This window comes from Acomys minous (assembly GCF_964271855.1).
Source record: "Acomys minous genome assembly, chromosome: 12".
In the NCBI taxonomy this organism is placed as follows: Eukaryota; Metazoa; Chordata; class Mammalia; order Rodentia; family Muridae; genus Acomys; species Acomys minous.
In genome coordinates this window covers 40,443,626-40,466,088 of record NC_140493.1, presented here as the reverse complement: position 1 = coordinate 40,466,088, position 22,463 = coordinate 40,443,626, and the positions used below count along the sequence as shown (strand labels likewise).

The following is a 22,463-nucleotide window of genomic DNA, read 5'->3' as shown; positions in this document are numbered from 1 at the left end:
TTACTGCCACTTGCTCCTGTTTTGTTATACAGATGTTAGACAAGGTAAGGAACCCATACAACAGATTTGGGAAGAAAACAAAGCTTGTACTGCTTATTAAGAATGTAATGAGAACCTAAGAATCATGGAAAAACTTTTCAAAATGAGCTCAGAGGGTTGGAGTTTAGCTCAGAAGTAGAGCAAGCCCTGAGTAAAGATTAAAAGGTGAAGCCGGGCAGTGGTGGTGCACACCTATAATCCCAGCACTTGGGAGGCAGAGGCAGGTGGATCGCTGTGAGTTCGAGGCCAGCCTGGTCTACAAAGCAAGTCCAGGACAGCCAAGGCTACACAGAGAAACCCTGTCTCTAAAAACCAAAAAAAAAAAAAAAAAAAAAAGAAGAAGAAGAAAGAATAAAAGTTGGGTGTGGTGGCACACACCTTTAGTCCCACCACTTGGGAGGCAAAGGAAGATGGATCTCTATGAATTTGAAACCAGCCTGGAGTATATAGCAAGTTCCAGGCCAGCCAAGGCTATAGAGTGAGATCTTGTCTCAAAACAAAACAAAGACAAAAAAAAGCAAAATCAAAACAAGTTCAACAAATAAGTTACTTATATAATAAATGTGGGGGGGAAAAAAGGTCCCATTCATAGAAGTATGAAGGCAGTCATGTAATTAATAATACAGCTAGGGACGGGAGCAATGGTTCAGTGGTTAAGATCACACACTGTTCCTGCAGAGGATCTGAGTTCAATTCCTAGCACCCACATCAGCCAGCTCAAAACTACCTGTAACTTCAGCTCCAAGGGGTCTAACAATGGCTCTGACCTCAACAATATTTTTAAAAATAAGAACAGACACTAGCAGAAATAGGAACAATTTGAGGAAAGATGTAAGATTCTGAAAGTCTGTTTCAAATGAGATTTTCAAATTATACAGATCACTGAGATACAATACATATACATATCACTGAGATATCATACATATACATAGCCCTGAGATACCTACCATACATGTACAAAGCTCTGACATACCTACCATACATATGCATAGCTCTGAGACACCTACCATACATGTACAAAGCTCTGAGACACCTACCATACATATGCATAGCTCTGAGATACCTACCATACATGTACATAGCTCTGAGACACCTACCATACATGTGCATAGCTCTGAGATACCTACCATACATGTACAAAGCTCTGAGACACCTACCATACATGTGCATAGCTCTGAGATACCTACCATACATGTACATAGCTCTGAGACACCTACCATACATGTGCATGGCTCTGAGATACCTACCATACATGTACATAGCTCTGAGACACCTACCATACATGTGCATAGCTCTGAGATACCTACCATACATGTGCATAGCTCTGAGACACCTACCATACATGTACATAGCTCTGAGACACCTACCATACATGTGCATAGCTCTGAGATACCTACCATACATGTGCATAGCTCTGAGACACCTACCATACATGTACATAGCTCTGAGACACCTACCATACATGTACATAGCTCTGAGACACCTACCATACATGTACATAGCTCTGAGATACCTACCATACATGTGCATAGCTCTGAGAAACCTACCATACATGTGCATAGCTCTGAGACACCTACCATACATGTACATAGCTCTGAGACACCTACCATACATGTACATAGCTCTGAGACACCTACCATACATGTACATAGCTCTGAGATACCTACCATACATGTGCATAGCTCTGAGACACCTACCATACATGTGCATAGCTCTGAGACACCTACCATACATGTGCATAGCTCTGAGACACCTACCATACATGTACATAGCTCTGAGATACCTACCATACATGTGCATAGCTCTGAGACACCTACCATACATGTGCATAGCTCTGAGACACCTACCATACATGTGCATAGCTCTGAGACACCTACTATACATGTACATAGCTCTGAGATACCAAGTTTATAGATTTAATGTAATTATAATCAAAGCCCCAGTTAATCTTTAACTTGTTTTTGAAACTTTGGCTTTTTATAAAGGGCTGTTTCTTTAGGGAAAAAAAGGTATAAGATAGAACATATTAACACACAAAACTACAAAAATGAAAGTACTGGCATACTGGCATGAGAACAGCAGGACCAATGGACAAATTCTGTGTATAAAACTGTGTATAGGACAAAGTGGCCTCACATCAGGATAAACAGGCCATAGTCATGTGGTGGCTTTAGGACCGGTGACTTGTGGTGTGGGCTCAAAACAGCACCCATGTTGTTAAAACTAGTGGCACACAGAGTTAGTACGAAGTATGAAGCAGATCAGTTAGCAAACATTTAGCCAAATATGTACCAACACAGCTTCCTCACCATAAGAAGAAAATGGGAAGGTAAAGAGTCAGACCCGATCTCTAATTAATGCCAGATTAAATGTAGTCAAATGTCTCTTTAAAAACCAAGAGGTGAAATAGGAACTATTACCTACAAACCAAAAAAATAGATTAATAGTGTTCTCATTCGACTCAGTAAAGAAAGATTACCTATTCAGCTGGTGGGTAAAGGATATTAACAGGTAGTTTTTAGTGAAGTAGGGCATATATTTGGGAAAGGCAACCCCAACTATACTGGCAACAAGTGAAACACTGGACTCTGCTTGGAAGGGTTTATTTTCCTTTGTATGGATGGGAATATAGTGATTCCAGACTTTGAGGGGAATTCAGCTTTGTCTGTTGTTTTAAGCTTCTATGGTGTATTTACCCTGGAGTCCCAGAAATTCCGCTGCTAGGAATTTACCTACTAGAGATTAACAGACACAATGCATATATGTGCAAATGTTCACCAATACATGTGCAAGGGTATGCATAGATTTTACAGAGGGAACCTGAGATCGCATAGTCCATCAACCCTTCCATGATGAGCTGTATCCATAGATGCACCTTGCTTCTGAGCTCCCCTTTTCTCCTAGTTAGATGCGCCTTGCTTCTGAGCGCCCCTTTTCTCCTACCCTCATGCTTAAGCCTCTGTCAGAATATCAATAGAATCTCTATGCTTAAAAAGTTACATGATCCCAGGCTTGAGTGTGTTGTGTGGATTGGAACAGTACAGATTTGATCGTTGGTTTTAGATTCTCAGGATTTTTGTGCTGATATTTGTGTCCACATTTGCTGCATGTCCTCTGCTTAGCAGGTGAACACCTTCATTATCACAGACACAAAAGTCCAGCTGGTTTTCAAACTCCAGCTCAGATATCACCTATTCCCTTTTCCCACCCCACCTCCACCCCAGCCTCCACCTTGCTTCTAAAACCACTTAAAGGGATGCAGGCCTTTCAAGACCTTCCTGGTCTTCCCCTGGCCTCAGGTTTCTCTTCCTCAGTGCCTCTCATTGGTGTACTCCTAGACGCAAATGCCTTTAAGAGCCAAGCCTCCGTGCGATTGCACGTGGGGGAGGCAGTGTGTCAGTGGTGCACAGCAGAGGCCTACGGCAGGCCACCGCAACGATGGGCTGTTTCCTAGTTCACCCATCCCAGTGCTTCACTGGGATTTTCACTTCCTGAAACACCTATGTAAAACTGTGAATCTGATCTGCTACAGTGTCATGATTTAATTTCTGCTTAATATCCCAGGTGGCTGAAGCACACGTGCCTAACTTCATTTTCGATGAGTTCCGAACCGTCCTGTGACTCCTCCTCCTGCTTCAGGGACAGGTCTTCCTGTGACTAAAATGAACTTGGAAATGAAAACTCAAGTGCTCATCCACCTTGCAGTTCCCTCCACCGTGGGACTCATCGGCCATTCTTTCAGATGGCTTTCAGCTCTAATCTATTGTCTAAATCATGGTATCGTGGAATTTTTTATCACGCAGAAGCGGAACTGTTTTGTACTTGCCCCTAAATGCTCAGTGTAACTGTGATGGATGAATTCACCTATGTTCTACAGAACTACTCTGCAACTCCAGATCGTCAGTAAAGTAGCATTGTCAGGACGGAGTTGCCCTGCTTGTGATTAAAAAACTGACACCCTGTTAGAAACCCCACCCAGGTGACAGGTGGCTTGGGGGTTGGAGGGTGATGCTCCATCCACTGTAGGCCCGTCAGGACCACTGACAGCCCAGGAGTAAACTCAATTCATGTCCTGTATCCTGTGTTCTGAGGTTTCCATGTTCTAGCCCCAGGCACCCTGGAGTACTCCCTGAGCCAGCTACTCTTCAGCTTCTTGCGCCCCAGCCAGACAGCCAGGTTGTCTGTTTCCTTATGTGGGAGGCAGTAGGGGCCAAGGGCGGGGTTATAAAGGTTTAACTTGTTTCTACATGAAAACTGCACTGCAAGGGAGCTGCCGTCGTTGGATGAGGCACGGCATGAGTCTGCCTGAACTTGTAGCTAGTGACACTCATCTGGAGAGAACAAACGAAGAAAACAACAGCTGCCTAGAGCTCCAGGTCAAGCAGGAGCCCTGCCTCAAATATACACAATATGAAGAGGGAGTAAGGAAGACATACGATGTCTATCTCAGCCTTCCACATGCACATGTGTACCACATCCACGTATGCGCGAACACATAGACACACACACACACAATATAGAACAGGCTTAATACCCACACTTTCTACCACACTTGGGTTATCTTTTCTGGGACCATGAAGCTACATAAAGAAGTCTACAACAAAAAACAAGAGCCTAAGAGTTCACTCTTCATTTTATTGGTTATATCCCAAATGAGTCACCCCAAATACTGAAATCAAAAGAAAAACTTGAGTGTTAGCACTAATTTGTGGAAACAATCATTCTTTTAAACATCTAGCTTATTTGACCCTTCATTTTCAATCCTCAATTAAGGCATATATTTACATGCTTATACACAGTCTGGTCCTTGAGTCTCCACTGTAGAAGTCATACAGTTCTATGCTCTATACATCCTCTTCACGTCTCAATGGACGTGACTTCCAAGTGGTTTCCCCTTCAATGAACCAGATACTTCATTTCTGAATAGATGAGAGGAAAGATTATAGAGCACGCTTTGTACAGTATAGCACCACTACTGAAAATGGCTCTCGGTTTTGTCACCCATGGTTCTGATTTAAAGCAGAAATATGTGGCATACACTGCAACAGCAAAGAAGTGTCGAATCAACACTAGAGGGTGAGGAGACAATCTGTAATACAAAGAAATAGATGGTTAAAAGTATTCACAAAGGTCCAAATGATGTGTCATCAATAGAAGCTTAATGCACGCCACAGCTGAGGACTTACGCTCATCTGTTACACTGGGTGCAAGAATATATTTTTAGATTATAAAAAAACTACTTAGAATAAATAACCCTTCTGAGAAGCCAGTAGTCACTTTCTCTCTTGTCATATTTCTTCCACTAATCTTGAGATCCAAAATGAAGCACTAAACAGCCTGCTGTGGTCTGGCCTGACATCAGAACTGATACTCTGATTGTACATCAGTAAGAGGTGCCCTGAGGACCGTCCCTCCTCAGACTTCCCAAATAGATGTCTGCACTAGCTAAACTACTGTTAAATTTCAAGCCAGTAATTTAATATTGAATTTGGAGTTCTCAGTTATTCTTGGCTCCTGAGGGTCAGACATGTGAAGACAACACAGGTGAAAACCAATCATCAATTGTACTCAAAGGTTTAGCCACCACATCTCAGCACTTCTAAGCAGTTTTCTGTATCAGGACAGCACAGTGCGGTTTCCCTGTGTTCATTTCCTCAGGCCACTTTTTAAATCTTTTATTTTGTATTAATGCGCACACACACACACACACATGTGCATGTCAATTGGAGGCCAGAGGTCAGCTCTGTAGCATTCTTTTACCTGAATTCTAGGGATCAAACTAAGGGTGCCAAGCTTATGCAGCAAACTTGTAACCACTGAGACATCATCCTGGCCTCTTTGGGCCACCTGTGACTAGAATGTAACGAAATGTCCATGGTATTAAGACTGTTTCCCTTCTGCTGTTGGAACTTACACAGAAAGCAGCCCGACAGGACCCGTCACACATTCTCCACCAAGTTTAAAATACAGAAAACAAGCTTTCCGTAGCTGATACAAGGAATCTAAAATAAATGTAGAAATTATTTTTTATTTTAGAGTGTTAATGTTTATGTCAGAAAAAAATAATGAAGATATAAAACTGCCAAGCATGACAACTTCTTAGCAGCCAGGAGTTCTTTTTTGTTTTGTTTGTTTTCTTTTTTGTTTTTTCAAGACAGGGTTTCTCTTGTAGTCCTAGCTGTCCTGGACTCACTCTGTAGACCAGGCTGGCCTCAAACTCACAGTGATCCACCTGCCTCTGCCTCCCGAGTGCTGGGATTACAGGTGTGCACCACCACGCCCGGCACTAGGAGTTCTTCACAGTCTAGAGGGGAACAGTATAGATAGCTAGCTGTTTTTCTTATTTTAAAGATTTATTTATTTATTAAAAATACAGTGTTCTGCCTGCATGTACACCTGCACACCAGAAAAGGGCACCAGATATCATTACAGATGGTTATGAGCCACCATGTAGTGGTTGCTGGGAATTGAACTTGGGACCTTTGGAAAAGCAGCCAGTGCGCTTAGTCTCCGAACCATCTCTCCAGCCCCAGGCTAGCTGTTTCGGCCTTGAGTTACTTTTAAGTTACATATGATTTTGTTGTAAATTAAATAACACCAAATACTTGGTATGCTATTACTATTTTTTTAAAAAAAAAAAAACAATTTTAGCAAAAAAACAAACAAACAAACAAAAAACTCAGGTTCTGAGATGCCTAAACCCACAGTCCTACCTCAGCATTAGGCTATCAAGAAGTAAATCTACCTCATATCCACAAAATGCTTTAATACAATTCGAAGCCTTCAAAACAAAATAAATAGCCTTTAAAAAACAAAAGTTTAGAGGCAGTGTTATTTTAAGATTTTTTGGTTTTGTTTTTGTTTTTTTTTTCCCGAGACAGGGTTTCTCTGTGTAGCCCTGGCTTACCTGGACTTGCTTTGAAGACCAGGCTGACCTCAAACTCACAGAGATCTGTCTGCCTCTGCTTCCCGAGTGCTGGGATTAAGGTGTGCGCTGGATTTTTCTTTTTATTTAAGTCTTTTTTAATTATTAACTAATGTTTTTATTTGTTTTGGGTTTTGTTGTTGTTGTTGTTGTTTTTGAGACAGGGTTTCTCTGTGTGGAATTGGCTGTCCTGGAACTCACTGAGATCTGTCACTTGCCTCTGTCTCCTCAGAGTGCTGGGATTAAAAATAGGCCTGCGTCACCACCACACCTGACTAGTTTTTCTTTACAAGATTATTTTTAAGGATGAAATGCGGTAAATTTTTGTTCCATAAAGTTCCCTTGGATCTGTCATTAACTTTGTCATGTCGTTGGCAGCTTTGATATGTAAGAATCCAAGAGCTTAGAAAACTCAAAACTTAAAATTCTGTTCCTCTTACTTGCCCAAGCAACCACTTTACCTTCCACTCTAATTCATCCAGACCGGCCTTGCACATCACAATGGATGAGTTGTTTCCTTTACCAGGAGGTGCCAGATTGCCAGTCTATGAGAAGCATTCCACTTTCTCTGTTAATGGCACCAAGAATCTCCAGCAAAGAGCTTAAATCATCTCAGATGTTTACTTTGGTTTAGTCTGGTTTTTAATAAATTTTTATAGCCAGGTGTAGTGGTGCATGCCTATAATCTCAGCACTTGGGAGGCAGAGGCAGGTGGATCTCTGAGTTCAAGGCCAGCCTGGTCTACAAAGTAAGTCCAGGACAACCAAGGCTACACAGAGAAACCCTCAGGAAAAAAAAAAAAAAAGAAAGAAAAGAATTAAATTTTGTTATTATTGTGAGTGTGATACACTGGTAGAAAGGGGCAAGTACCAGAGTATCATTTCCTTTGAGATACACCATGTCAGTGTCATTTGTTTGTTTTGAGATACAATCTTACTATGTAACTCAGGCTGACCTAATCCTTCTGCCTCAGCTTCCTAGGCTAGGAATAGCTAGGAGAGCAAGCACGCATCACCACATCTAGCTTAGAATTTGAAATTTTTATTAATAGGAACGGCCAACCTCTCCACGTAGTAGAAAACAAAACGAAGCACATGCCTATTTGCAATGAGTGCCACTTGTGCACTGTAGCAAGAAAGAACCTCAGTGTGAGGCGCCTATTCATGTTGTAAATAATGCTTCAAAAGAAATTCACAACAGTATACAAAGTGAAAGGCTGCACTGCTTTTCCAAACCTGGCTAGAAAGACCTTTCATCAGCATTTCTCCATGTGTGGACAGGCACTGAATGGCTGCGTTCCTGAGATACTGCGAGGGGTGTTTTCCAAAGGAAGCCAGCAGCCTGCAGATGCAGTGCTGCACACACCACGCCCAGACACTGAAGGAACTATCAAGCTGGCAGCTGGCAAAGTTGGGTGCATTGTGATTGCAGACTAAGCACTGTAACTACTAACTTCTGTAATTTAGCCCCTTACCTGAGAACGCTTAAACATCTACAAATCAGTAATGTTCACTTAAAATCATCTACACTTACCATCTGTAGCAGAAAATAATTCATACAAAGCCTGAGCCAGCACATTCACAACAAAGGAATGGGTCCTTTTTCTTGACCAGTGGAATGATTTTTTGGCCTAGAAATAAAAATATCATTTATTACCTAGTAAGGAGGAAAGAAGCATAAGCTAATGCTTATAATCTCCTCAAAATGGTGTCTGCCTCAAGGCCGGGCCTATCTGCAGGGAGTATTGCCAAACTCGTTTCCAGAGCACTAGGTCATGTGACTCTGAAGCTAAGCTTATAGCTCTGGGCAAGGTGGCCTGAACCAATCTAGTGTAACATATAGTGAAACAAGCATTAAAGACTCTGATTGAAATTAAACCCGAACTAGACAGGACGCACGAAGCACGAGCTACCAAGGACAGACTCCCACAGGGATCCCACTCTGCTCAATCCTAAACAAAATGTACGTTGAGCCATTTTGGGGGAGGAAACTCTAGATTCTTACCTGTAAAATAGCATCATCATCATAAAGGTCGGGGATGTCTTTTAACAGTTTTCTCCATATTTTTACATCTTTTAAGGCAACTGTCATTCCTCCACCAGTAAGAGGGTGCCTCAAGTTATATGCATCTCCCAAAAGAAGGACGCCTGCAGAAAGAGAACTAAGATTAAGAAATCCTGAACAACTCGTAGACAAAAACATTAGTGCTAACGAACTTAAGATTTACAGGAGCTAAACTATCCCAAGAGTGAATTATAATTACATTTGCTGTGGCTGAAGTGATTAACTTAAGATCTTTATCTCAACAAAAAATAATTTTTTAAGCATTAAATTCCACTGTCTACATAGGATAAAACTAAATATTATACATATAGCCTGCCCCACATATGGTGTGTGCCTATAATCTCAGTTCTTGAGAAGTAGAGGCAGGACAGACGACCAGAAGTTCAAGGTTATCCTTGGCCATATAGTTTCAGTCTGGACTATACAAGACAGAAGAGGGAGGGACAGACAGATGGCTCAGCAGGTAAGAGTGCCTAAGTTTCATCCCCAACACCCACATAAGGACCATTTGTAGCTCCAGTTCCAGGGATTCTGACACCCTCTTCTAGTCTTTGAGGCACTGCACACACATGGCAACACATGTGTAAATAAATCCACATGATAAGCCTTTAAACTATAAACTAAAGACAGAACTACACCCCAGCTATCAATCGCTATGACATCTATCAAAAACACCAGTCAGAGGAATCGAATGGAGCTCCCTGGAATGCCACTATAGCTCAGCCATCCCGGGAGCAGCTTTGCAGATTCCATTACTTCTCAGTGCCTCCTCCCACTGTCCACCTTCCAGCTCCTGTACAGCTTTATGCCCAAGCAATGTATCCTCCCTAGCCGCCCTTCCCCTTCAGAACCCCACCCCCACCCAGCCTTGGCCACCCTCAAACACTGAATCCATGCTACTGTGAATACAGTTTTTTGGGAACTGTGAACTCAACTTCATGCTCCTAACTATAAGACTGATTTCCTCCAGGCCAAGAGCTAACTTTTAACTCCCTTGTACTGCTCCCAATGACCGACACAGCATCTTCTACAAAGCCAGAGTTAAATAATAAGTATGTCATAAGACTTTGATGTTGGGAACGTGTTTAGGTAACCAATGCTCCTTCTCCTGCTCTTTCTCACCGTGAGAACTTAGTATGCCAAGGTAACCTTGGAGTTACTTCGTTAAAGCCAGATCACAAATTTCATCATATGTCATTTGAAGTAATGGCAACATTATAAAATAATGCTAAAGATACCTCGTTTGTTCACTGGGGAAGGAGGAAGGAAGCTTGCTGGCATGGTCCGAAGGCGACCATTCTGAGACGCCTCCAGAAATGGCTCCTTCAGGTGATCTGCAATTAAACCCATCCACCCAAAGAAGAGGTTTGAGCCTTTCAGTTTCAAATTAGCAGACATCTTCTTATCAAGGGTAAAAGAACTCTAAACTGTATATGTGTTGTGGATGTTACATAGTCCCTTCAATAAATCACCTGCTTTATTAATAAAATTATCCATTATGCAACTCCTTATGCATCCACATATTTTGGCATCACAGAAAATACACTGCTGTTCACAGCTATGCTTATCTCTGGCCTCTTTTAGGCACGGCTTTCAGAAAAACTGGAAAGCGGGCCCCTGTGAAATTGGCTTTAGATAGGAGATTACAATTAGGGTCAAACCCTAGTTCTTACCAGGTATTTGTGGGTAAATTTGTTCGGCCATGTATTCTCTTAAGTTCCTTGGCAAGTCTCCACGAATATCAACAAGTACCCGAGTTTCACTGGGTGAAATCTGGTAGATGAGAACTGGACTCGGATTGACTAGTACGAGCTCTGCAAAATTGGCTTTAAACTGTGGTGCATTCTAAAAAAAGAAAAGAAAATACCTTAATAGTTTTCAGATTTCAAGCTGCTTTTATTTTTCTACAATTGGAATCCCCCGTACCTTCATGAGGAAGCCAACAAAATGAGATGAAACAGAAACTTTATTGGAGATGAGGTTCTTCCTGAACTTGGAGAAAAGCCCATCTGCGACAACAGTCAGCGGGGCGTGGAGCTCCTGTGACACAGGAACAACCAGCAATGGTCAGAGGCAAGCAAAAGGCCCAGTCTTCTAAAGCACAAAGTGCACAGGGAAATATTTAAGCACAACACACTCTCACAGAGCACGAAAGCACCCTACGGACGCAAGAGAATGAAGGCCTAATCCTTAGCGACCCTTCCTGAGCTCCTGGAGGTCATCTCCCTTCGCAGCTCTGCCATCACAACTACCAAAACTCTTCAGCATGATGGACAGGAGGAAGAACTGCAGGGCAAGGATGCACCGCAGAAGACTCACTACGAACTTCACCAACAACTGATTACCTGATGCACATGGTGCTGCCTAATGAGTGGCTAGAAAGAAGCAGCATTTTTATACATGTGACAATATGTACGGACATTACTATACTGTGAGCAAAGAAAACCTGGTAACCCTATCAGAGCCCAGTATGTAGGAAGAGCTGATCCTGTAGAACAGCCTAGAAGGGCCCAATGCCTCCTTCTCTTTGATAGACCAACATTAGCATAAACCAGAAATTATTTCACTATTACTTGATTTCAACGTTTTCTTAGGTCTGACTTTATCAACATGTACAGTGACACAGCTCCGTGCCTGGGACCCACCTAAAGCAGAAGGAGAGAGCCCACTGCACAGTGGTCCTCTGACCTCCCCACACACACCCGGGCACGCGTGCTCACACACATGCGAGGGGTAGGAGGAGACTGCATTGGCTCTAGCTCACCTTGGTGTCTCCGGTCTCCTTGTCCTTGTACTGCACTCCTATCACAGCATCGCCTTCCTCTAGTAACTGAAGCACAACACCTTCTATGAACTTTACGCTAAAGGATGAACAGAAACACATTGCTACAGTAGCACACTTGAGCCATTTCCCTTAGCCATGACACAGCCCTTACTCTCTTAACTCTTGCACTCATAAACTGGAAATGTGTGTACATGCATGTACACAGCAAAAAGACTGCAACAGCACAAAGCAGAAAGCCTTCAGCATGCTTAGAATTATGTTTAGTTTTCACTTTGTAATGTACAAGTACATATTACAAATATAATTATTTTAAAAGTATTTTTAAAGTTGCATCATGTCTTTAATTATTCATTTAAAAAAATACAGAAAAATTTGATACTCAAACATGGCCATACATGAATGAATTATTAGAAGTAATTTATTTATATTTGCTAAGTGGACACAGTATCAAAATGCTAAGTTTACAGATTCATGCCAGTCTTAATACTCATCAGAGAAGTGTCTGTGCAGTGGAAAGTGGCTAATACAAAACGCTCATGACTGGTCAAAGTGCAGAAAGTAAGCGCTGTGGAATGCTCAGCCACACTGGACATCGGTATCAGACCCTCTCCAAGGCTCAGGGACCCCTGCACAAAGACGGGGCAGAGATCCCAAAGAAGCCATAAACACTTGATAGCTACTAGGTGAGTCCGCTGGTTTTCTTTAGCGGCATGGTACTTGATGGGCCAACTGTGCTCCCGTGGAAAGCCTCATACCCATGACATATGGCATATGACAAAATTTTAAAGTAATTATATCCATCAGAAAAATCATAACTTTTCTATCTGAGGCATTCTCCCACTTGTATACATTGAACACTACTTCTATGGACACTGGACATTGCAGCTCTAAGGAAAAGTCCACTGACTTCTTTACTTTGTCACCATCCAGCTTTGTGTCAACCACATGACTGCTCGCACTTTTAAAACTTCCTTATTTATTGTTAAAGGACGATAAGTTAATAATTAAGAAAGCTGCCAGTCCTGTCAGACTAGGCCCTCAGGAAAAGCAGAACAGGGATTTCTTCTTGCCGTCCTCTGTTCCTTCTAGAAGAGGTGTAATAACCACACAGACTCAAATGGGCACATGGGCATATGACTTAGTCACAGCACTTATGCAGCCTTCTAATTCCAATTAAATATAATCACCTACCTCTTACTTAAAGTAAAATTCTCTAAAATTCTTACATATTAACTATAAATTATTTCATTATATCTATGCCATCTAGACCATGCCAAAACATTCATGAACACCAATGAAATCTCACTTGCATAACAACATATTTTTTTTCTGTGTGTGTGCATCCACAAAAACATGTACACAGATGCCTGAGGAAGGCAGAGGACGACACCAGACCCTCTGAAGAGGGAGCTATAGAGGGCTGTGAGCCATCTGGCGTGGACACGAGAAACCAAACTCCAGTCCTCTGCAAGAACAGAAAGCACTTTTTAAAAAGATTTATTTATTTATTATGTATACAGTATTCTGCCTGCACATAGGCCTGCATGCCCAAAGAGGGCACCAGATCTCATTATAGATGGTTGTGCGCCATCATGTGGTTGCTGGGAATTGAACTCAGAATGTTTGGAAGAAGAGCCAGTGCTCTTAACCTCTGAGCCATCTCTCTAGCCTCAGAAAGTACTCTTAACCATTATCCCATGACCCCACGGCCCAGGTTCGGTTCTTGAACATTACATATTTAAAGCTGTGGTCTTACTTGGGCTCTGCCATAGCTGCTTTCCGGAGACTCATGATGAACTTGCCATGGTGGAAAGCAACTCCACTCTGCACTTGGTTGTTTTCTGACACCGGGTATGGAATTGGAACTTGAGATCTGCTTTCATAATCATGAACTATGTAGCCATGTATAAAATGGGTATTAAAACTTTCTACTGTATCTGCAAAAGAGTTCAGTTCAAACAACTGTATTAATACACTGGGAGTTACCAAGAACGGTACCAAGAAACACACAGATAGTGAATATAAGGCTCTGCCTTACAAAGCTTTAAGTCCAGCTGCAGAATGGAACAACTGATATAACTAGTATACAAATCTTAAATGTCTCCGAAGAAAAGCCCACGACTGCATATCAGGTTAACAGCACAGCCATTTGGCTCTGTGACCACTTGTCCTCAGACACAAGCAAGAAGTGCTCTTCATAAAGATATAGAACAATCGTCCCTTCTTAACAGGTGCCCCAGTGCAGAAACAAGTATACTCGAAACAGGAAGTAGGGTGGGGAAAGAAAGGAGGAAGAAGAAAAGAGAACATAAAATAGCCTTAAAACTGTTTAAACATGAACCAGGCGTGGTGGTACACGCCTTTAATCCCAGCACTCAGGAGGCAGAGGCAGGCTGATCGCTGTGAGTTCGGGGCCAGCCTGGTCTACAAAGTGAGTCCAGGACAGCCACAGCTACACAGAGAGATCTTGTCTCGAAAAACAAAACAAAACAAAGCAAAACAAAACAAAAAACTGTTTAAACATAAAGCTATATGGAAATCAGTTCATTAACTAAAGTCCACAACCAAAATGGCCCACTTAATATTATATTAGAAAGCCTCTTATCTTCAATGAACTATTTCAAGTAATTCTATCACACATAGCTCATCAGACCTGAGAGGAAGTTACCCGTTAATGTTTAAAGGACTCTTACTGGTGATAGTAAAGGTATACTGATTAAAATATCTGGAAGGCTGTTCTCAATACCCCAGATGGGCTGACGGGATGGCTCACTGGTTAAGAGCATGTGTAGCTCTTCCAGAGGGCCCAAGTTCGATGCCAACTGTATCAGATGCATGCACACACTGATACAGACACAAACACAGCACAGACACACACAGACATAGACACACTCACACACACAAATACATCTTAGAAAGATGAAAAAGAATCCACTGGGACTTGTAGTCACAGCCGTGTACCTGTTCCCTGAGGCTAGAGCTATAAAATGCTGGCTTGTCTTGAATTTGAAATCATTTCTGATTGGCTGAAACTCAAATATAAGGTTAACAAAACCCCTACTCCTGGATACTGACACATCTGCCAGAAGTGCAAGGTGGTCCTGAAAGAACCTCAAAGGACAGCACACGGAGCCTCCCTGCTTTGTAAAGCATGCTTGGGTTTGGTTCAAGGGCTGGAGTCTGTCAGCTTTCCTCTGCATTGCTGCTTTTGTGCCCTGCTCAGGCTTCCTGCGTCACCTCACTGATGTCTATCCTTTCATGTCCCAGAGCTCAGTCCTGGCTTTCTTGGCAACAGCTGCCCTCACCTGAGCTCTGGGCCCTTCCCTTTCTCACACCTAGCACCTGATTCATCTGCAGGTTCTACCCACACTTCCTGCAAAGCAGAACTCCAGTATGTGCCAAGTTCACACAGCTCTACTACTGAGACTTGTGTTGTAAGTCACCCGCCCTCACTACTGTGGGACAGCTTGCAGATAACCTCGTTTCTGGCCTTGCCACTCTGTGATCTCTTTTCTACTCAGAATATACTTTTAGATAATAGTCTTGATTACACTTTTAAAATGTGAGCCCCAATAGCTCCTTACGTTTCCAGTGGCTTCCCTTCACGACCTATCTGCCACCTTCTTTAGTTGACTTTTCCTCCCCGCCCACATGAAAGTCAAGCAGGCTTGGCGGCTCTTCCCAGAAGGCAAAAGCTAGGCCTGGACTTCATATTCCCTGGTATCTCCAAGGCTTAGTCTCCTCCTTCACTTCTTTACTCAAAGGTAACTTCTCACTATCAGAAATTATACCCACCACAGACTTGCTATCCCACTCTAGTCACCTTTCTCCCATCTCTGGAAAGAACCATTGCCAAAGCAGATCCAAGCACACCAGATCCCACAATGATAGCTTCCGGGTCATTCAGAGAAGACGTCGATACTGAGGTAGCTGCTCCTGTTAGTGCTCTTAAATTTGACTTCTTTTCTGCACTGTTTAACAGAAAGTCCTGTATGTGTGTATCTCTGTGTGTGTATGTGTGTGTGTGTGTGTGTGTGTGTGTGTGTGTGTGTGTGTTTATTGTTTATTATGGACACAGTATTCTCCCAGGGCGTATGCCTACATGTCAAAAGATGGTAACAGATCTCATTATAGTGGAGCTACCATGTGGTTGCTGGAAATTGAACTCAGGACCTTTGGATGAACAGCCAGTGGTCTTAACCTCTGAGCCATCTCTCCAGCTCCCATTTTATTTGTATATTTATTTATTTGTATATTAATTTATTTATTTTTCTAAGACAGGGTTTCTCTGTGTAGCCCTGGCTGTCCTGGACTTGCTTTGAAGACCAGGCTGGCCTTGAACTCACAGCGATCCGCCTTCCTCTGCCTCCCTGAGTCCTGGGATTAAAGGCTGGGGTCAGTTTGTAGGGGAGAAGGGCTCCCGCTCTTTGAGGGAAATAGGGGGAAAGAAGGAAGGAGGGTGGGACAGGGAAGAGACAAGAGAGGGAGCTACAACTGGGATGTAAAGTAAAACAACTTTGAAAAAAATTGTTAAACCGGGCGTGGTGGCATACGCCTTTAATCCCAGCACTTGAGAGGCAGAGGCAGGAGGAACGATTTGAGTTCGAGGCCAGCCTGGTCTACTAAGTGAGTCCAGGACAGCCAAGGCTACACAGAGAAACCCTGTCTCAAAAATCCAAAAAAATAAATAATAAAATAAGAATTGTTTTAATGGGAAAAAAAAAGTGTTTCTCAAGAGATGGCTCAAGAGATCACTAGCTACTCTTTCAGAGGACCAGAGTTCAATGCTCATAACCATAGCTCCAATTCCAGGGGATTCAACAAGCTCTTCTGGCGTCCTTGGAAACCAGGCACACCTGACAGCTAAGCATCTTTTGTGCGCTACTCCTCAAGAGTATGTCTTGATTGTTAGAACACCGTCGTACGACACCTCATTCAAAGACGACAGTAAAGAAACATTGCCTAAATGAATGTAAGAAGCACTTAAGAAACCCTGGCTGAGGGAGGGAACCCTCCTTACGCAAAAGACTGGAGGCAGTAACACAAGAGGGACATATTACACACTCCAGAAAAGTTAGTTCTGGTTTCTAAACTTAATGTTGTCCTCTTTTTTTTTAAGATTTATTTATTTATTATTATGTATACAGTGTTCTGTCTGCATGCACACCTGCACTCCAGAAGAAGGTATCAGATCACATTATAGATGGTTGTGAGCCACCATGTGGTTGCTGGGAATTGAACTCAGGATCTGTGGAAGAACTGACAGTGCTCTTAACCTCTGAGCCATCTCTCCAGCCCAATGTTTTCCATTTTTGACGTTACTTTTTTTTTCAAACATTTCATTATCTAGGCAGCCTTTTCTTCTCATACTACTGTTTCTTTTCTCCTTTACTCTCATTTTGACGTAGTTTTTAGTAAATGCAAATGTTATAATGAAGGCAGGAAGGAAAGCAGAACAGTCTAGAGTGAAGAACACTTATTTACACCAACTACCTCCTCAAGAGGACATGAACCCACCTCCGAGGCCCAGTTCTTGAAGAACACGGTAGCCGCCTGGCTGCAAAAGTTCTCCAACTATTCTGTCAGGCTCTTTTAAATCTCTCTCGATTACTGTCACCTTCCTCCCGTCTCTGGAAAGAACCGTTGCCAAAGCAGATCCAAGCACACCAGATCCCACAATGATAACTTCTGGGTCATTCAGAGAAGATGTCGATACTGAGGTAGCTGCTCCTGTTAGTGTTGTCTCTGAAATACTGACTTCTTTTCTGCACTGTTTAACAGAAAGGATATTAGCTTCCAAATCTGTTGATTTAAATCATATAGCCACTACATAAGCATACTTGACTTTCATATCTTGAGCAAAAGCTTAGACCCCAAACATTATTAAACCAAATCAATGATATATTTTTAAATGCAAACCACATATATAAAAATCAGTATCAAAATACTGGCTAAATACAAATGTATATATCCCAATACACACAGTAATTAGAAAATGTTATATGGACATATTTAGAAATCCACATGAGGCCAGACACTAAATAGCTACAGTGACATTCAAAGACATAACAACGTAGGACAAATCCTATCATGTAACTACTAGTTCTGCAGGTGTACACTGGGCATCCACAGGGGCAGGTTTCTCACAGCTTCTGACTTTCCATGTTATATGTACCTCAGAGATCACTCAGAAGAACTCACTCCATCCCAGCTTGACTGCTGACCATCCTACCTACTCCTAACAGAGTATATACCACCCTTAGACTAGTGGCAATAGCACCAGGCATTCTGCAGATATGAAGCCACTTAATTCCCTGACTACCCATGATGGTTGGTGCCACCCTCATCTAACAGAACAGGAAACTGTTTCCTATAGAAATCAAGCCATTCTCATGGCCAGAAGTAGCAGAGCCAAAACTCAGAGCCAAGTCCCCTTCTTCTATCAACCTTGCCAATCTGTACTATGGACATGGCACAAGAAGGCAGAGCCAGAAGTCTGCACTGCTTTGTCAGTAACTCATCCTGGCCACTCTCTTCTGTGCCACACTGGGTACCCTGCTACAGCCTCATAGCCATAGCCCTGCTTTCACTATTGCATTCCACAACGTTATTATCTTGGCCTCATAGCAATATCTTTCACTGTTGCATACCACAATGTGGTTTCCAAAAATTTCACCAGCAAGTGCTGTTACTCTCACTCTTAAATCTTTCCAATGCTCTTGGGGGAGGGGGGTAGTCCAAACATTCATAACTAATAAGTCTTACACAATCTGACTTCTACTACTCCTATCTCCTACCTTAGCCCCCATCCTTTCATCTAAGTAAGAACATAAAAATATTTAAAGACCCAGGCTCTGAAGATAGGACCCATCACTCAACTATTACCTGACAGGCCCTGACTGCACTCAGCTAGTCCTTGTTTCAATGGCAAGCAGGAGGAGGCATTTTTGCCCAATACTTAAGTGTTGAGCATTTTTATTGCTTTTCAAACTGTTGTCACTTTCCCCAGTCAGCTGTCACTTTCGTAAGTGGCCTTACCTGTCTCACAATTCTTTCATCTCAGGTACAAATGTCATCTTTACCCAGAGATTTAAATAGAAGCCACAGTGATTCTGTCTTCCAAATGTAATTCTACCCTCTCCTAGCAAACCAGTATCCAACCCCTATCTGAGGATCAGGCAGCACTAAGTTGATCTGAAACAAATGCTTTTGATCATCCCTAAAATCAACAATCGCAGCCATAGGACAGTCGGGAACTTTTTTGAAAAATCAACCAAAGAGAATACTGACGATTCTAAGCCATCACTTTCTTGCCTTTTAAAGAAACTATAAACTTCAGGTACTCAACCTTAAGTTTAAAATAACATCCCATTCATTTGCCCTACCCTCTTGGACTCCAATTGCTCTTTCTTTTCTGATTCCGAGGGTGACTTGGCCCAGAAGAAGCCAATAAGAGGCAAAGCAGAGAGAATATCCGAGAAGGCAGCGAACTGGGAGCCGCTCTGCTGGCGGCCAAGGAGGCTCGCGTTTCGATGGCGACAGCGGTAGGAGAGCACCAGGCCCAGCGACAGGAATACCAGAACGCACAACAGGAGCTCCTTGTTGGCCAGGGTGACATCCCCGCATTTCTTATAAAAATAAGTGAAGGTGGCAATGCCAAGAAAAGTCCACATGGCTCAAGAAGCTTCTTTGGTGGCACCAGCCAAGGATGAGGATTCTTGTGTTTGGGGGCTTTTTAGGTCTTTTTTCCCTCTCGGGAAGGCTTTGGTGATTAAAAGGTTCTCCCCAAGATGAAGCTCCCAAAAGGGGCCCGGGACACCAGCCGAACTCCTTCCGGTCAATAGTTTCAGGATCACAGTCAGACGAGATCAAATGTTGAAATCATTCGGAGTGCAAACGTATCTCAAGTTGCCCGGGTCTTAGAAAGCAGCATTTAAAGCCTGCCTACTCCAAGAGCTCCTGATTAGACTTTTCTTCATTCAGCCAACTGATGGACAGGTGTCTCTCTACTAAGCTGCGAAGTGCGAGCGTTGCTGTACACTTCGATGTCCGTTCGTCCAGCTGTAAATTATCTTTTGTCATCAGCAGCAGGTGCTCGGTAGGAAGGAGTAGGGGCGTAGAAGGATCTGGGTGCTGGGAAAGCTGCCCGGCAGCCTACACCAACAAAAGATGGCCCCGGCGTCCCAAAGCGCGGCTGGAGCCAGGCAGCACAACCCTCCCTTGAGATCTCTCCTCAGCAAGCCCCCGAAGTCACGGCCTGGAACCTGTCCGACCGACACTTGCCTTCCTCGTGGACGGATGGCTGTCTAGGGAAAGCGTCCGTCAGAGCGCAGCGAGGACGCCAGACCGCCGGGTCCCCAGCATCCCTCGCGGACAGTAACCAGAGTAACCGCCGCGCGCCCCGCTCGCAGCCCGGCCCCACGCGATTCAGCCGCCCGCCAGGCTCGGCCCAGGCGAGGGACCAGTGGGCGGGGCTCCGATCGGGCACCGCCCCGCAGCCAGACCCCGCCTCCTACGCCGCTCCGAACCAATGAGAGCGCGCACCGCGCGGTAGGCTGAGATGGCGCTATGGAGCGTTTGGCCAATGGCAGGCGGCGCAATCCGCGCGGCGCCAGTGGCAGAGGCGCTAGGGCGATGTTGCGTGGTGCGGGGCGGGTGCGTGGGGTGGGCGCGGGCCCGGTGGGCGGATGGGGCGGTGCCCGCTGGTTGCCCGCTCCCGAGGGGTTCTCAGGTCCCACCCGCGGAGGGTGGAGCACGCTGTGGAGGAACTCCCAGCTGCTAGCCTGACGCACGAGCTCACACAGTGGAAAAGCGTGAAGGACGTGACCCTCCAGTGAGCCTGGCGTGATTGGTGGGCGAGGACTAAAGAAAAAGAGAGGAGTCGGTGGAAGTGGAACCCGCCTTTAATCTCTAATCCCAGAACTAGGAAGGCGGAAAGATCTCTGTGAGTTTGAGGCAAGCTTGGTCTGCCTAGTGTGTTCCAGACCAGCCAACCGCTACGTAGTGAGAGAGACCCTGCTCAAAACAACAAATGCCCTAGTTAACAGCAAAGCTGAAACTAAGCTCTGTGCCAGACGACCTGCGTACATTTGTTAAACCCTTACAAGCAGCCTTCCGAGAGGGTCATTACCTTTGCTTCACAGGTAAAGTAACTGAGCGCTTTATCTGCCATAGTTCATGAGACAGATCATTTCATACTTCCCACAGCTTCTAAGTTTCAGCCTTAACAGTACCATTTAATTATCAAGCATTCACTGAACTCTTAGTTATCTATGGTTTTAAAAAAAAGAAAAAGAAAAAGTCAGACCTTGTTCTGAGACGTTACTATTTAGGTAATTGTGGCAATATTGTATGACATACAAAGATATGGAAGCAATATAAAATTCAATAATGTTTGCCTTCTTTTTTATTATTATTATTTATTCACCTGGTTGTAGCTCCCTCTTTTCTCTCCTCCCAGTCCCACCCTCCCTCCCTCTTTCCCCTGTTCCCCTTCCCTATTCCTCAGAAAGAGAGTGCCCACCCGCCCACCCCAGCTCATCAAGTGTCATCAGGACTGAGCTAGTCCTCTTCCCCTGTGGCCTGGCAAGGAAGTCCTGCCAGGGGGGAGTGATCAGAAAGCCGGTAACAAAGTCCATGTCAGAGACAGCCCTGCTGCCCTTAATAGTGACCCACACAAAGCCTGAGCTGCCCATGGGCTGCATCTGTGTAGGGGGCCTAGGTCCAGTCCATCCATGGGCCTTTGTTGATGCTTCAGTCTCCACAAGCCCCTCTGGGCCCTGGTTAGTTGGCTCTGTTGGTCTTCTTGTGGAGCTCCTGTTCCCTCCAGGCCCTTTTCTGCTTACCTTCACTTTTCCACAAGACTCCCTAGGCATCACCTAAAGTTTGGCTGTGAGGCTCAGCATCTTGTTTTGAACAGCTGCTGGGTGGAGCCTCTTAAAGGACAACTCTGCTAGGCTCCTATCTGCCAGTATAGCAGAGCACTGTTAATAGTGTCAGCGGTTGGCTCTCTTCCATGGGGTGGGTCTTGGGATGGCCCACTCTGCCTTCTTTTTAAAAGTAGAAACTCACCCCTAAATAGTTCTCAAATAGATTTGTTATTTCTGCTGTCTTAGTAGTACAACAATTCAAAAAGGTACAACTGTTTAACCAGTATGGTCTGTAACATGTTAATGAAAGAAGAAAACCAAACCTCATATAGCTAAATCACCCACCAACCCTTTACAGCAGCCACAGCTGACCCTATCTAGGTCCACTTCTCTGTTTGTTTGTTTGTTTGTTTTTAAGATTTATTTGTGTGTTTGTGTACATGTATGTCTGCACATCAGAAGAAGGCACTGGATCCAATGGGACTACAGTAATAGACAGTTGTGAGCAGTCATGTGGGTGCTAGGGCTTAGGGAGCTCTGGAAGAGCAGCCAGTGTTGTTTGGTTGATTGGTTGGTTTCTGTTGTTATTGTTGGAGACAGGGTTTCTCTGTGTAGCCTTGGCTGTCCTGGACTAACTTTGTAGATCAGGCTGGCCTCAAACTCAGAGATCCACCTGCCTCTGCCTCCCCGAGTGCTGGGATTAAAGGCGTGCGCCACCACCTCCCTGGCTTAGCTCCACATTCTTAATGCATGTCTCTCCATGTGTTCATGAAATATATCC

General features: G+C 43.8%; 2 protein-coding genes across 2 annotated transcripts in view; one reads left to right on the top strand and one right to left on the bottom strand.

The window, feature by feature from the left end:
- WASHC5 (WASH complex subunit 5) overlaps positions 1-3,962 on the top strand; it is a 53,748-nt gene extending 49,786 nt beyond the window's left edge. Inside the window, exon 29 of the mRNA XM_084749148.1 lies at positions 3,604-3,962. Coding sequence (XP_084605274.1) covers positions 3,604-3,660 — 57 coding nt within the window. The 3' untranslated portion in view covers positions 3,661-3,962. The remainder of the gene's footprint in view (positions 1-3,603) is intronic.
- A 692-nt stretch (positions 3,963-4,654) lies between these two features.
- Positions 4,655-20,269, bottom strand: SQLE (squalene epoxidase). The gene is made up of 11 exons (XM_084749149.1): positions 19,199-20,269; positions 17,331-17,583; positions 13,570-13,750; positions 11,793-11,889; positions 10,955-11,068; positions 10,702-10,873; positions 10,267-10,362; positions 8,969-9,111; positions 8,498-8,594; positions 5,954-6,041; positions 4,655-5,128 (listed from the first exon to the last, which is right to left on the bottom strand). The coding sequence occupies exons 1-11, from the start codon at positions 19,484-19,486 to the stop codon at positions 4,936-4,938; spliced, it is 1,722 nt and encodes a 573-aa protein (XP_084605275.1). The 5' UTR covers positions 19,487-20,269; the 3' UTR covers positions 4,655-4,935.
- Positions 20,270-22,463: the final 2,194 nt, after the last annotated feature.